Raw genomic sequence first — 12,939 nt, 5'->3', positions numbered from 1 at the left:
ACTTAATTCGAGTCAAAAACGATTGCATGATTTGGGTCAAAACAATACAGGAAATATTTTATATGCCTATTGAAAAGCTTTTAAAGGTAAATGCTCATATCTAATTTATTTACTTTGTTACATCACGAATGCCGGATTATTTATCAATTTCAGTTATCGTAGTAATTACCGAAGTATTCCTCGTCAGCTTAACAAACAAAAAGAGAATGATATTATATTTACTTATTATATATTATATAAAAACGTTGTACTTATGTCCGAGAAGAAGAGGTCGTTGAGGAAACTTAAAAATATTTCCGGCAGCTCACAGCAGTCCATATTTAACTTTAGTTCTTTAACAAATTTGCTTGTATTTATAGCTTTTATTTTGAAGGTTAATTATTATTATTCAGCTGTATTAATTTTATTACTTGAATTAAGTTTATGGTTTATAAATATCCTGGTAATTTTAGGTATGCATTTTAAGTGCTCGAAGAGTCGTAGTCATCATCAGAAGAGCTGTCAGCTGCAAAAGTAATTTCGATTTTAAAAGGTTTTTCCTTTTTATTTTTTTGAGTAGTAATTGAAATCCTTTTTTTTTATATTACTTATCCAATTCCACTATATATATATCCTATATCCTCCAACTTACAGCCGAACAGCATATCTCCAATCATTTCAAAAATCATTCCTATGATTTCACAATCCTCCATGATTTAGGCTCTTTCGCTCTTAAAACATACACTAAAAACATTCGACTTTATCGTCCGTTTTATATACGATTTAGTCAGTGATATAGCTAATAAAATTAACTTACGAACATGAAACATTTTCATGGCTAATCGTGCATAATTTAATTAATAACAAACAATTTAACTATTAATATAAAACCGTCTGGCAGATTGACATTCAAAATGTGCAGAGCTTAAAACATAGTTTTATTTAACTTTTTTGTAAAAGTACCTAAAAAACAAAATCATTTATAACAATTTAATAAACATCATAGCCGTACATGGGTGCCTCCATGTAGGCTTTCTGCTGATCTGTGGAATTGCGTCGGATTCTCCGACCAATGGGCTCCAAATCAGCATAGCATTTGGGGAAAACTCTTTCCACCGCTGCAATGGCATCTGCTTTGCTTATATTACGTACAGCTAGCACTGAGGCCAGCGCTTTGGATTTGACGCAGTTCTGGAATAAAATTCAAAATATTAAATATAGGTATATAGGGGATATATATAAAACCCACCTGATGTGCTTCTTTAACATTAAACGGCGACGCATCTCCTTGGAACATGGCACTCAAAAAGGAGCAATGAGCCAGATTTGCCGCTCTGATTTCCGTGCAGGCCAGGTGGTCAACGTTCCGGAAGTCCATATCGTTATTGCAATAATCGAACATGTGAATCATTTCGTGGGTAAGCACTCCATGGACCATGCTCTTATTTTTGGCCATATTTTGGCAGACAACGATCTGGTTGAGCTTGGGATCGTAACCACCGGTGACGGAGGGATCACAAACCTCACAGGAGATGTGTCGGCGCAGATCAATGGGACAACCGGAACTTTTCAGGGCTCCCATCATTAATTTTACTAGCGGGCCGTTTTTAACACACCAATAGACATTTTCTTCGCACTTGAAGCGATCAATGTTCTCTTGGCCTTCCATCCCAAACAATACCTTCGTCCACTTGGGCTTGAAGGTTTCACCCCTCCGTTCCGGATATAAGTCATAACCCCAATCCTTTGGAGTAGTAGTAATTGTTTCTTTAGAGGATTCCTTATTTGCCGGCGCTTTTTCTGGCTGTGTATTTGTCTTATTCTGCGCTGTGCCGATGGCAGCTTCCAGTTCAACAGGCGTTGTTGCCTCTTTGGCCCACACTTTAGTCAGAAATTCCATGTTTTTATGGGTTTTTTGCTCCTTTACTTATGTTAAATAACAAACCGGCAGCTGATTTTGCAGCGTTGCCACACCTATTCGAACTTATTTGCGTTTCAGAGGGTTACAGGTGCTTCAACTCAGGAAATCGAATTTTCACAGAACAAAGCTAAATTAACTTATCAAAATTAAAAATTAAAATGGATTTTTTTTTCAAAATTATTTTGAGATATATATTGAGATAATATTACTAAATATTCTAGATACGATGACCCCCTTTATAATTTTTTAATGCGCCTCTGTGTTCTGTTATCGATAGATGTCTTTACTGCCATCGATAGTGCTGCACCGGCATTTTACGACTCGTAAAAAACCATAGCAAATTCCACGTAAGATTTACAGAAAACGGAGACCGCCTGAAATTAGGAGATTAATTAAGAGTAGCAATAATCACAGATAAAATGCAAGGCTTGGGACTGAGCCAAATGGTGCTAATACCGGTTGTAGTGGCCTTACTATTCCTGAATGCAATTTCTGCTAGTGAAGTTCCACGTCCTTTGGGAGTTTCACTGGCCAAGGCTTCACTGTACCATCCGCAGCCTGGAGACAATAGCTGGACTTGCTTAGATGGCAGCCGGACCATTCCCTTCTCACAAATCAACGACGACTACTGCGATTGTGCGGACGGAAGCGATGAACCAGGTACCTCCGCTTGTCGAAATGGTCAGTTCCATTGCTTGAACAAGGGCCACCAGCCTCTGGATATACCCAGCTCCCGGGTGCAGGACGGTATCTGTGACTGCTGCGACGGCAGCGATGAGTCACAGGTGGTTGGATGCCCAAATACATGCCTGGAACTTGGAGCAGCGGCTGCTGTCCAAAGACGAAATACGGCCGAGCTACACAAACGAGGAGCGGAACGACGCCAGGAGATGATAACCCGCGGCAAGCAGATGAAGGCTGAAAGGGAATCTCGTCGACTTGAGCTAGACCAACGACGCAAGGAACAGGAGATCCTGCGCTCCGAAAAGGAGCAACTTAAGAAAAACGCCGAGGCTCTAGAATCGGAGGCCATTGAAATCTTTAGGGAACAGCAACGGGAGTTGGACGCAGAGACTGCACAGGCGGAGCAAGAGCCACAACAGATGCGCCATGAGGCTTCTCTCAGCTTCACACGCTTTGACACTAACAAGGATGGCTTCGTTGAGGTCACCGAATTAATGGTGGACATGAACCTGGATAGAGATCGCAACGGTGTGGTTACTGTGGAGGAGGCCAAATATTTCCTAGATGAGCGCGAGCGTGTAGATTTGGATGCGTTCGTCACTCTAGCTTGGCCAAAAATAAAACCCCTGGCTATGCTGGCCGACGGTCTATTCCAGCCGCCACAGCCGGAGGAAATTGTCCCAGAACCAAAAGTTGAACAGGCGGAGCCTTCCACTGAAGCTATCGAGCCAACACCGCCACAGCTAAGCGGAGGTTAGAATGGCTTTTCAAAAAAGGTTATGGTTTCTAAATTCAAATTTTATTTATCGTACAGAACAAGCTGATCTCGCTGGTGAGGAAGATATCGAAGCTGACGAAGAGGGCGAAGAAGATCAATACGACGACGAGGAACCCGATGTGGGCGTAGGCGAGGCTTCTCCGGATGTAGAGGACGTGCCACCTCCAAATTACGACCCTGAAACGCAGCGCTTGATCCAACAAGCCAACGAGGCCCGAAATGCTCTCGAGGAAGTTGAACGCAGTCTGCGCGAGATTGAGCAGGAGGTTAAGGAAATTGACGACCAGAATAGCAAGGGTTACGGTCTGACCGAGGAGTGGGCTGTGCATGACGGTCAGTGCTACAACTTTGAGGATCGGGAGTATGTCTACACCCTGTGCCCCTTCGATCGTGCTTCTCAGAAGTCACGAAGTGGAGGACCCGAAACAACACTGGGTCGTTGGGATAAATGGATTGGAGAGCCTAAGAAGTATTCGCAGCAAAAGTACAGCAACGGAGCCGGCTGTTGGAATGGTCCGAGTCGTTCAGCCATTATAAACATAAGTTGCGCTCTGGAACCCAAGATCACTGCCGTCAGCGAACCAAATCGCTGTGAATATTACTTTGAGTTCGAGACACCCGCCGCCTGCGATAGCGAAGCTTTCCAGGCAGAGTCAGAAAACCTACACGACGAACTCTGAAAACATCAATCAATCAAGGATGAGCCGAAGAAAAATGTGTGTGCTAGGCATACGAAGATGAGAGATTTGGGGATTGTATTTTAGTCTTAAAGGAGAATATTAATTTTTGTCGAGATCATTCCCAAACTGCAGCAGGAAAATCATCAAGAAGAATTGTAGCAAATTAATTCAGTGTATGCATTTAAGCAAAAAGTACATGAAGTTTCATTCTGAATAAACACCTAGTATTTAAAAAAAAATATATAGAAGAGCATATTGATTGTCCAAGCGAATGAAAGTTCTGGTATGTGTTTTAGTAAATGTCATACTTTTGTTAAAGACATTCCTAAATTTGTGGAACAAGTATTAATATGCTAGAATCATTCTGTTACCCGATATTATTGTTTTAAAGCACAAAAAATTTTGAAATTGTAATGAAAAAAACGTATAGATAAATGGTAAATGAATGGCGACAATGTTGATCCTACAATCTTCTCTATAAGCAGGAATTAAACTGAAATTTGCAATTCATTTTGAATAAAGTATCAATGTTTCGTACTTTTGAAATTTGTTTTTGAAACAGTCGATAATATGGGGCGCTGAAATAGTAAAAATTTCTAGATTATTATACACTATTCCACTTTCTTAAAATGTTTAGTTATATAAAGTATTATTCATTTAGTTTTCAATAGGGTATAAACATTTAGTAATCTTTAAAAATATGCAAATTACAGTATATATTAATTCTATGCCTCGGTAACAGCGAGCTTTATGTCCTCCAAATAGCCATCCACCTGGTGCTCCAAAGCGAGGATGTGACCCGTATTACAGTTCTCGGCACCCACAAAGGTCAGAATTAATGGCAATTTGTTCATCTGGACCACCTGGTAATTGGAGTACATGGAGATGATGGTCTTGTTCCTGCCCAAACCCAGTTTGCTCGCCTGGTCGCAGGCAGTGGTGAATGTGGGTATAAATGAGGGCATCAGGGCGAAGTCCACGTTCTTTTCCTGACTGACCCGAAGGAGGGGTACTCCATCACGATCCGTTATCTGAATCACGTATAGGCCGCTGACCCTTTTTAAGAAAAAGCAACCAATAATATCCGGAAAACTCTTTTTAATGCCTTATATACTTTTGCAACAAGCCATCCAAATACTTCTTGATGTCGTCCGACATGGAGATCGTGAGGAAGTGTTAAAACAGAGGAAACAGAGGACAATATAATTAAGTTTTTCCTCCACATCCAATTATTTACACAAAACAAACTGAGCAACAGCTGATTAAGTTATCGATAAGTGCACATTACAAAGACGTGGTTTCAAGGGGTTTAAATTGTATAACAGACAATAACAAACCCCCAAATAATTTCCACCCACGCCTCTACATAAGTTATCGATTGGAAGTCGCTTTTGGTTGCGTGGATAAAAACCTTTTGTTTGTAATAAAATAGCTTGATTTAGTTGAAATAGAAAAGTTATAGAAGTTTTCAGTTCTTATTCCAATAGATAAAACCCTTTTCAACCATGGTAACTGGTGATCCGGGTGCTGTAAAACCCCCAAATACGGCGGCTTCAGATGATGACGATTACACCGCATCCATGTCGCACCTAACCATTGGCCAGCAGATCCAGGAGTTGTCAAAGCAACTGCAGAATACCAAAGAGGAACTGCACCAGCAGGTGCGGGATAAACACGGGGCACTTCTTCAGCAGGCCACCCACGCAGGACGCTTCGATGCAGCTCTAAATACGCTGGCTGAGGATGTGCAACGAGTTAGGGAGACGGGTCATCGGCTGAAGAGCCAGGTGGACTCGCAATACCAGCAGGTGGAGAACCAAACGCAGGTGCTCGGTCGCTTGCATGATGTCAGCCACCTTCTTCGCTCGGCTGGAACACTGCTGACCCTAACGGCCAAGTTGAAGGGGACCAAGGATGTCCTGCGGCAGGCAGAACTGCACTTTGAGCTGGGACAACTCATCGAGGACAAGGAGCTCAAGGACATTGAATTTATTCAGCAAGATCGTGCTTATGTCATGAGTTCGGGTCAGAAAATAAGAAATCTCACGCAGATGCAGCTGGTAACTGGCCTCCAGGAGCGCAATCAAAACCAAGTAGTTAATGCTTTGAAGGTGGGTTAATATAGCATTTAATAGAGCACGAAACTAAAATAGTAACCATACAGATCTTCATGAACTTCAATACCCTGGAAAAATCCCTAGAGAACCTACTCGCGACCTTTATCGCCGACATGGACCAATCGCTCAAGGAGTGTTTTGCCGGCAATGACATCTCCGTGCTAAACAAGTCACCCACGCATAACGTCAGCAAACCAACTCCCTCGAGGGGACCAGGGAAAACTCCCCAGTTGACAACCACCCAGAATTTTCGAGCCAAGTTCTGGAAATCTGTGGACTGGCTGCTTTATGATGAACTCTTCGAGACGTGCACACAGATCAAGCTGCTTAAGACGGCTCTGGAACACATCAACCAATTTGGTTATACATCAGAGTCATCGGATCAGTGTATCCCACAGCGTTTTTGGCAGCAAGTTCAGCAGCTTCTCCGGAAGTCCTTTGACGAATGTCCCCAGCATGTAACTCAGACGCTCCAAGAAGGGCTATCGAAGCTTCTCACATCCGCTCGTGGCTTGGAACAGCGCCTGAATGGCGAGTTTCAATTTGACAATGAGCTATTCGCTCCTCTGGAAGTGGGTTACGTTAGCAAGTGTGCTGCCAACTTCAAGGCTTGTTTGGCGGGAGTGGATTTGCCTGGCAACGAAACCGTGGATAACTTTATTCGTGTAGCTTCCACCGAATTGAGCGCTGCTTTGATCGACTCACGTCTCACCAATTCCATAGCGAATGTTTTCGTTGCTTGTGGAAAGGAATTGTGTACAAAACTAGAGGCTCAAATTAAACTGGGAGCTGATTCCAAGCAAGTTGTGGATCTGCCCAACTTGCAGCAGCAGCAAAACACACAGTTGGCGAATGTCCTTTACTACTATAAGGATTCAGTGCGTCGCATGCTCAGCGATCTTCAAGTGCAGTTTGAGAAAACTCCGGGAACAGCTAGGGAGTGTATATCTCGCTCCCTGGAGCAGGCTGATCTGCTGATTGGAACTATTCTGCAACAAATCATGGAGTCGATCATTACGACCATTAGCATCATCATATTGAGTATGCACAGGGAGCCAGGATTGAACACAGAAAGGCTCTCCACGACGGGTCCCTCGATGTACATGAAGGAACTGCAGGTGAGTGGAATTTCGCATCGTTAGGCATTGCCATTATTATTATTCATCTCTCAGGAGTTTGTCAATCGGTCCTGGTCGCATCACATAGCTCTGTTTGATGACAAACAGATGACTACGAAATGTGGTCACGAGCTAGCAAAGCGATGTATCGAGTTGTTCCTTCACAACGTCTGCATACTGCGTCCATTGAGTGCTGCGGGAAGACAGCGTTTGAAGCAGGACTGCCAACACATGGAGCAAGCTTTGAAACCTCTTTGTCCCAATCTCGCCGAGCTTGGCAAGCCTTCTCGTCTGCTAAGGGCCATGTCCCTGCTGATCGTTCAAACGGCCCAAGAGCTGGTTAAGCAGACGATCGGGGAGGATTCCCTTGTACCCAGTTATATTGTGTTGCTGCTGCTCTTTGGACACGCTGGAGCGGACCTGCAGTCACCACATACCACGGCAAACTGGTCCAACGAACGTCTGATTGAATGGCTGGATGGACACACGGCGGAACGCGAAAAGCTGGAGCTGATCTCGGGGGCATTGCAGCGGTATCGGGATAATGCCAGACGTAAGAATATCCAGCAATACGACGAAGTGTATCCCATGATGGTGGAGTATTTCGAACAGGCCTTAAAGGCAATTCCATAAATATTAAATTTTATTTCTAACTAGAACTATGTAAAAGTTTTACTTTATTTATAATATACATAACAAGTCCAAGATTTTCAATTTGACGAAAAAAAAAATCAATTTATATTTACAAAAATTAGTTTCAATTAACAATAAACAATTCTACAAAATTTAAAAAATTGCGGTTAACGAATTTTTAGTTTCAATTATTTCTAACTAAATATTTTCTCTACATATTAATCGCTTAATATAATTCAATTTTTAAAAGGTAATATATCGATAGCTACCGATTGCGTTGACAGTAAGTGGATTTTTAGAGTCGTCAGATTTGGTCACTCTACAGCTCTCCATTTTGTTTGCAACGTGAAAACTATAGAGAAACGAACGTCAATCTTTTAAACCTAATATAAAAAGTTGCAAAACTAACTCAGGACGCTTCGAAACGCTGCAAAATAGAGAATATCGACCACGAATATGGACAACATAGAGCGATTATACAAATGCTATGAGATTCTGTCGGAGGCGGGCGATAAAATATCAGAGGTAAGCCGCCATTGCAAAACGTGCCGGAAAAAAAAACGGTATATCATATATATTTATATTTTTATATATATTTCATTTTCTTGCAGCATGTGGATGAATATAAAGAGATACTTAAAGCCGTAAAGGGATCATCGAAGGAAAAGCGCTTGGCGTCTCAGTTCATCGGGAACTTCTTCAAACACTTTCCGGATTTGGCCGACACAGCTATCGATGCACAGTTTGATTTATGCGAAGATGACGACACACAGGTGGGTAGAGCCCTGTTATACCTTTAGGCTTAACTCTAAGAAATAATAAGTTACATAGTTTTACCTCAATCTATCCATTAATTTCATTTTGATATTTTCACATTGAATAATACCCACTCGCTTACATTAACCTTCTTTCATCCCTTTAGATCCGACGCCAGGCCATCAAAGATTTACCAAAACTTTGCCAGGGAAACGCTGACGCCACCATCCGAGTGGGCGACACTCTGGCCCAGCTTCTGACTCTCGACGATGCTATGGAACTGCAGCAGGTCAATAACTCGCTATTGGCTATAATTAAATTGGATACAAAGAGCTCTATCACTGGATTGTTTCAACAAATAGCCACTGGGGATGAGACGACAAGGGAGCGCTGCCTCAAGTTCATTGCAACCAAGTTGCTGACCATGGGTCCCACAGTTATAACCAAGGAAATCGAGGACTACGTCGTGGAGGAGATCAAAAAGGCGCTGCAGGACGTCACTGCTGATGAGTTTCATCTATGCATGACGATTCTGGGTGCGACCAAACTAGGCAGCACCATCACCGGACACGCTGAGCTCGTTAAGCTGGCAACGGAGCAGGCGGAGCTCAATAACACAGATACTGACATAATTGCCGTCGATGATGAGGTCGTTGAGCGATTTATACAGTGCGCCACTGCAGCGGCACCTTACTTTTCGGTAAGTTTTATATATTTCTTTGCTACTTTCCTATAAAAATAAATCTAATCTGTTGCCATTTATGTAGAAAACCATTAAATCGACAGCCTTTGTGGCTCACGTTTGCGATAAACTGCTGCCCATCAAGACCTGGAACATGATCGCCACTGCAGTGTCGCAAGATCAAATTCAACTTAGATTACTGAAAGTATTCGCCGAGATGATAACCTACACAGACAAGCTGGAGAATGCCAGCGAACGTATTAATGCAGTTTATCATGTATTACTGGTAGGATTATTTGACAAATCATAAACGAAACTAGATTAAGACAGACAATATATTTATTTTCCAGGAATACATGCCTTTGCCGAAGCTGAGCGTTGAGGATCTGGGAGATACCCCGCCCTCATTTCAATTTTCACACGCGGAATGTCTTCTGTACGCTCTGCACACGCTAGGAAAGAATCATCCAAATAGTTTAAGTTTTGTCGAGGATGCAGAGAAGCTAAAAGACTTTCGAGCTAGATTGCAATATCTAGCCAGGGGAACACAGGGGTATGTTTTGAATGCATTAAATCACTTCTTTATAACTAAATATAATAATGTAATGCAGATATATTAAAAAGTTGGAGGAGGCGCTGAAGGGCAAGACTGGGGAGGAGTTAAAGACGGAGGAGAACCAATTAAAGCAGACAGCGCTGAAGACTACATCGAACATCAACGTATTAATACGTGATTTATTCCACTCACCGCCCATATTCAAACATGATATTGTGCTGTCCTGGATTGTGCCAAAAAATGTAAGGCTGTTTATATTAACATGTTAACCAAAAAACCTCTTAAACAACTTTAAACATTTAGACAAAGCTTGGCAAGCGCCATGCACCCATCACTTTTGGGGAAAAAGCTGCTGCCAATGGGAAGGAAAAAAAGGATCAGGAGCCAGAGAAGAAGGCGCGGGCTTCCAACGAACAAAAGTTCTACTCGCCACCATCTGGAAAATACTCAAACAAGGTGAACCAAAACTACGGCAAAAACAATCGGACGATACAACGAGGTGGTGGTGGTGGCGGCGGCGGTGGAGGAGGAGGAGGCTACAGGAATCGTCGCTTCAACAAATACTAAGTAAACAATAAGAGAGGAAGAGTAGCAGCAGCGAGTACTTCACTTGAATGGTTTGTCCCTAGTCCGTAAACATAAAAAAACAACCAGAGATTGGATACGTGCAGAATAAACAATACTGAAAGCATGCTGCAACAAAGCATGTAAACATTTTAACATAAACAAGAACGTTCCCAGAAGCTGATGGGTAAGTACGACTTCCGATTTCAAATTAACATTCTCCCTTTCGTCCCTTTTCAGCGCAATTTATTCTCATGGAAAGTAAATGCAATTATTACAACAAACATTATTCTCATACACTCACGTCATTGCTTTTATTATTTTCGTGAAAAATGTTTTTCCGTGAAATTCTCGAAACTACGCCACGCCTCCATTCGTTTCCTAAAAAAGATGGGGGGCTTTGGCATCGTTTTGAATTTAGATCACGTTCCACTTTCGATTCTGTCAAATGCATAAATATAAGATTATAACGATAACCAGTTGAACAAGCTCTTCAATATTAATCTATAAAAGAAAGTTCCAAGTCTGTGGAAAAATTAGTTTCCCGATTTGAAGAAAATGATTTGCAAACAAATGAAATGTTTGTTAAATCGAGTTTTTGTTTTGAAACCTATTAGATTTTATTTAACATGTAATCAAATCAACAATTGTAGCACGTAAAGATGCAAGTCAGCAAAAATCACTTACATTTCTTGAATTCAATAAAAGCGACATTAAACTGCATGAAATTTTTGTTTTATTTATTAATTGGTAACGAGGAGTTCAGGCAAAAGGAAAATGGATAGAGGGTGCTCAATGGATTGTTCTTCAAAATCAAAAAACGAAAGAGGACTTATTTTTCTCCAATATAGAATATTATGTAACAACATTGTATGCCGATGGAAAATTAGATTAGAACAATGAAATATTAAACTTGCAAGGCCTCGCAGCGTTTTCTTTGTATATATTTATTACCATTAATAAAAATATATTTATGTATAGCGTAATATAAGCATAAAATATAGTAATTATAGTTTCAGCTTAAAAACTTAATCTGTGTCTATGTTGTTGTGGCCGATCCAGGCTGTAATCTACCACTAGATGCTCGGTGGAGGTTGATTACCCGGCTGTTGCTCGTTGCCCGGATTGGCATTCGGGTTGGGCTGACCGTCCTGCTGCCGAACTCCCGCCAGTTGATTGGCGAACGTCTGGAACAGCTGCAGCATATCGTTAGGCATTGGCGGAATCTGTGGCGGAGCACCACCACCGCCAGGAGCAGCTCCTCCTGCACCGGCATTTGGTTGACCAATGTTGGCAATTAGCTGATCAACTGTATTCATAACCATTGGATTCTGGGCCATCGACCGCAGTTGCTCCATATCAATCTCGGCACTGCCAAATAGGTTCCTCACTAAGGGATTCGACAGCATAGCATTTAGACCATCCGTTAGATGCGACAGCTGCGGTGGCTGATTCCTGGCATTCCTGGCCACCTCCAGATTTCTCCTGTAGTCCGGATTGTCCGGTTCCAATTCAATAGCCTTGGTGTAAGCCTGCTCTGCCTCCGCGAACTTGCCCATATTCGAGTAGGCCACTCCCAAGCGGCCGTATGCCTTACTGTAGTTGGTGTTGTACAGCAGGGCGGACTTGCAATCGGTAACGGCACGATCGTTATCGCCCAGTCGGATGTGAGCCGCAGCCCGGTTGCAGTAGAATATCGGGTTCTTGGGATCAAAGGTAATGGCTCTGTTGTACTGCAGCAGGGCCTCGTTGTACTTGCACTCCTTCATGAGACGATTGCCCTCGTTCTTGATAGAATCGGCCAGGGCCAAAGATTCCGGGTTGCGTTCGATATACAGCGACTGGAAGAGCTCGAACATATCAATGTTTTTGGGAGCGACGGCGGCACTTCCGCTGGGAAGCGCATCACCACTGGGGGCACACGAAGTGCTGCTCTGTGTGGTGGCCTGATCCTGGCTGGCGGAATCCTGCACCGCCTCCACATCATCGCCCACGTCAAAGGCCGCCTGAAGACACTGGATAGCCACCTCAATGCTTTCACTCTGGTCCGGTGACATCACGTCCACCTGCTTTTTCAGGTAGTCGATGAAGCTCCGCACGAAACTTTGCTGCACTGCGTCCGGCATTTTGGCTCTGGTTACAGTAAAATTAAAAAGTAAATGTGATTAAGCGAAATGTGAATGTGAAATATAGCTGTCAAAAATAGATGGTGTGACCACAGCGGGGCGTCTATCGGAAGATGTATTTTGATATTTCTTATCGGTTTATAATTTCAATAACGTTATTGCTCTTCTCAACGAAACCTTAAAAATGACATTTTTGATATTTATAATAATGTTAAGTATGATTTCTAATTCATCTTATTCTTGATGATGCTCTAAAAATAATTTACTTTATTTTTGAGTTTAGGAAGTGTTTAAAATAACTACATAATTTAAAATTCAAGATGAATGAATAACCAAACAAATCCC

At 42.3% G+C, this 12,939-nt stretch overlaps 7 protein-coding genes across 10 annotated transcripts; 3 read left to right on the top strand and 4 right to left on the bottom strand.

The window, feature by feature from the left end:
- Positions 1-87: 87 nt before the first annotated feature.
- On the bottom strand, positions 88-767 carry LOC108103049. Its single transcript, XM_017208363.2, has 2 exons — positions 632-767; positions 88-505 (listed from the first exon to the last, which is right to left on the bottom strand). The coding sequence occupies exons 1-2, from the start codon at positions 690-692 to the stop codon at positions 462-464; spliced, it is 105 nt and encodes a 34-aa protein (XP_017063852.1). The 5' UTR covers positions 693-767; the 3' UTR covers positions 88-461.
- A 129-nt stretch (positions 768-896) lies between these two features.
- Positions 897-1,941, bottom strand: LOC108103048 (mitochondrial inner membrane protease ATP23 homolog). The gene is made up of 2 exons (XM_017208362.2): positions 1,229-1,941; positions 897-1,170 (listed from the first exon to the last, which is right to left on the bottom strand). Exons 1-2 carry the CDS (start codon positions 1,877-1,879, stop codon positions 970-972), a joined length of 852 nt encoding a protein of 283 aa, XP_017063851.2. The 5' UTR covers positions 1,880-1,941; the 3' UTR covers positions 897-969.
- A 233-nt stretch (positions 1,942-2,174) lies between these two features.
- Positions 2,175-4,576, top strand: LOC108103083 (glucosidase 2 subunit beta). Of its 3 annotated transcripts, none has more exons than XM_017208436.2 (3): positions 2,175-2,247; positions 2,315-3,337; positions 3,399-4,576. In XM_017208436.2, exons 2-3 carry the CDS (start codon positions 2,320-2,322, stop codon positions 4,040-4,042), a joined length of 1,662 nt encoding a protein of 553 aa, XP_017063925.1. In that variant the 5' UTR covers positions 2,175-2,247; positions 2,315-2,319; the 3' UTR covers positions 4,043-4,576. The 3 variants fall into 3 exon arrangements, with proteins under 3 accessions (XP_017063925.1, XP_017063924.1, XP_017063923.1); XM_017208435.2 differs by having other exon boundaries at positions 2,183-2,247; positions 2,303-3,337; XM_017208434.2 differs by having other exon boundaries at positions 2,197-3,337.
- Positions 4,577-4,674: 98 nt separating this feature from the next.
- LOC108103084 (ragulator complex protein LAMTOR3 homolog) lies at positions 4,675-5,304 on the bottom strand. Its single transcript, XM_017208437.1, has 2 exons — positions 5,157-5,304; positions 4,675-5,098 (listed from the first exon to the last, which is right to left on the bottom strand). The coding sequence occupies exons 1-2, from the start codon at positions 5,198-5,200 to the stop codon at positions 4,768-4,770; spliced, it is 375 nt and encodes a 124-aa protein (XP_017063926.1). The 5' UTR covers positions 5,201-5,304; the 3' UTR covers positions 4,675-4,767.
- A 97-nt stretch (positions 5,305-5,401) lies between these two features.
- On the top strand, positions 5,402-8,046 carry LOC108103086 (conserved oligomeric Golgi complex subunit 5). Of its 2 annotated transcripts, none has more exons than XM_017208439.2 (4): positions 5,402-5,462; positions 5,515-6,153; positions 6,207-7,277; positions 7,332-8,045. In XM_017208439.2, exons 2-4 carry the CDS (start codon positions 5,548-5,550, stop codon positions 7,908-7,910), a joined length of 2,256 nt encoding a protein of 751 aa, XP_017063928.2. In that variant the 5' UTR covers positions 5,402-5,462; positions 5,515-5,547; the 3' UTR covers positions 7,911-8,045. The 2 variants fall into 2 exon arrangements, with proteins under 2 accessions (XP_017063928.2, XP_017063929.2); XM_017208440.2 differs by having other exon boundaries at positions 5,411-5,462; positions 5,530-6,153; positions 7,332-8,046.
- Positions 8,047-8,230: 184 nt separating this feature from the next.
- LOC108103069 (apoptosis inhibitor 5 homolog) lies at positions 8,231-11,191 on the top strand. Its single transcript, XM_017208413.2, has 7 exons — positions 8,231-8,435; positions 8,522-8,683; positions 8,833-9,366; positions 9,434-9,634; positions 9,699-9,901; positions 9,960-10,146; positions 10,208-11,191. Exons 1-7 carry the CDS (start codon positions 8,367-8,369, stop codon positions 10,469-10,471), a joined length of 1,620 nt encoding a protein of 539 aa, XP_017063902.2. The 5' UTR covers positions 8,231-8,366; the 3' UTR covers positions 10,472-11,191.
- A 184-nt stretch (positions 11,192-11,375) lies between these two features.
- On the bottom strand, positions 11,376-12,702 carry LOC108103070 (small glutamine-rich tetratricopeptide repeat-containing protein beta). The gene has a single exon (XM_017208414.2). The coding sequence runs from the start codon at positions 12,592-12,594 to the stop codon at positions 11,545-11,547; it is 1,050 nt and encodes a 349-aa protein (XP_017063903.2). The 5' UTR covers positions 12,595-12,702; the 3' UTR covers positions 11,376-11,544.
- Positions 12,703-12,939: the final 237 nt, after the last annotated feature.

Source organism: Drosophila eugracilis, unplaced genomic scaffold (assembly GCF_018153835.1).
Source record: "Drosophila eugracilis isolate 14026-0451.02 unplaced genomic scaffold, ASM1815383v1 contig_1197, whole genome shotgun sequence".
Lineage (NCBI taxonomy): Eukaryota > Metazoa > Arthropoda > Insecta > Diptera > Drosophilidae > Drosophila > Drosophila eugracilis.
The sequence above is the reverse complement of the archived record's forward strand: the minus strand, read 5'-3'. Positions and strand labels throughout refer to the sequence as shown.

Bases quoted from the DNA above. Each gene is read 5' to 3' on its own strand.
- LOC108103049 (XM_017208363.2), bottom strand. From the start codon at position 692: ATGGAGGATTGTGAAATCATAGGAATGATTTTTGAAATGATTGGAGAT. The intron at 506-631 runs GTAAGTTGGAGG...TTACTTTTGCAG, and splicing joins TGGAGATATGCTGTTCGGCT to CTGACAGCTCTTCTGATGAT.
- LOC108103048 (XM_017208362.2), bottom strand. From the start codon at position 1,879: ATGGAATTTCTGACTAAAGTGTGGGCCAAAGAGGCAACAACGCCTGTT. The intron at 1,171-1,228 runs GTGGGTTTTATA...ATTTTATTCCAG, and splicing joins ATGTTAAAGAAGCACATCAG to AACTGCGTCAAATCCAAAGC.
- LOC108103083 (XM_017208436.2), top strand. From the start codon at position 2,320: ATGCAAGGCTTGGGACTGAGCCAAATGGTGCTAATACCGGTTGTAGTG. The intron at 3,338-3,398 runs GTTAGAATGGCT...TTTATCGTACAG, and splicing joins ACCGCCACAGCTAAGCGGAG to AACAAGCTGATCTCGCTGGT.
- LOC108103084 (XM_017208437.1), bottom strand. From the start codon at position 5,200: ATGTCGGACGACATCAAGAAGTATTTGGATGGCTTGTTGCAAAA. The intron at 5,099-5,156 runs GTATATAAGGCA...TTTCTTAAAAAG, and splicing joins TTGGATGGCTTGTTGCAAAA to GGTCAGCGGCCTATACGTGA.
- LOC108103086 (XM_017208440.2), top strand. From the start codon at position 5,548: ATGGTAACTGGTGATCCGGGTGCTGTAAAACCCCCAAATACGGCGGCT. The intron at 6,154-6,206 runs GTGGGTTAATAT...GTAACCATACAG, and splicing joins AAGTAGTTAATGCTTTGAAG to ATCTTCATGAACTTCAATAC. The intron at 7,278-7,331 runs GTGAGTGGAATT...TTCATCTCTCAG, and splicing joins TGTACATGAAGGAACTGCAG to GAGTTTGTCAATCGGTCCTG.
- LOC108103069 (XM_017208413.2), top strand. From the start codon at position 8,367: ATGGACAACATAGAGCGATTATACAAATGCTATGAGATTCTGTCGGAG. The intron at 9,635-9,698 runs GTAGGATTATTT...TTTATTTTCCAG, and splicing joins CAGTTTATCATGTATTACTG to GAATACATGCCTTTGCCGAA. The intron at 9,902-9,959 runs GTATGTTTTGAA...AATGTAATGCAG, and splicing joins CTAGCCAGGGGAACACAGGG to ATATATTAAAAAGTTGGAGG.
- LOC108103070 (XM_017208414.2), bottom strand. From the start codon at position 12,594: ATGCCGGACGCAGTGCAGCAAAGTTTCGTGCGGAGCTTCATCGACTAC.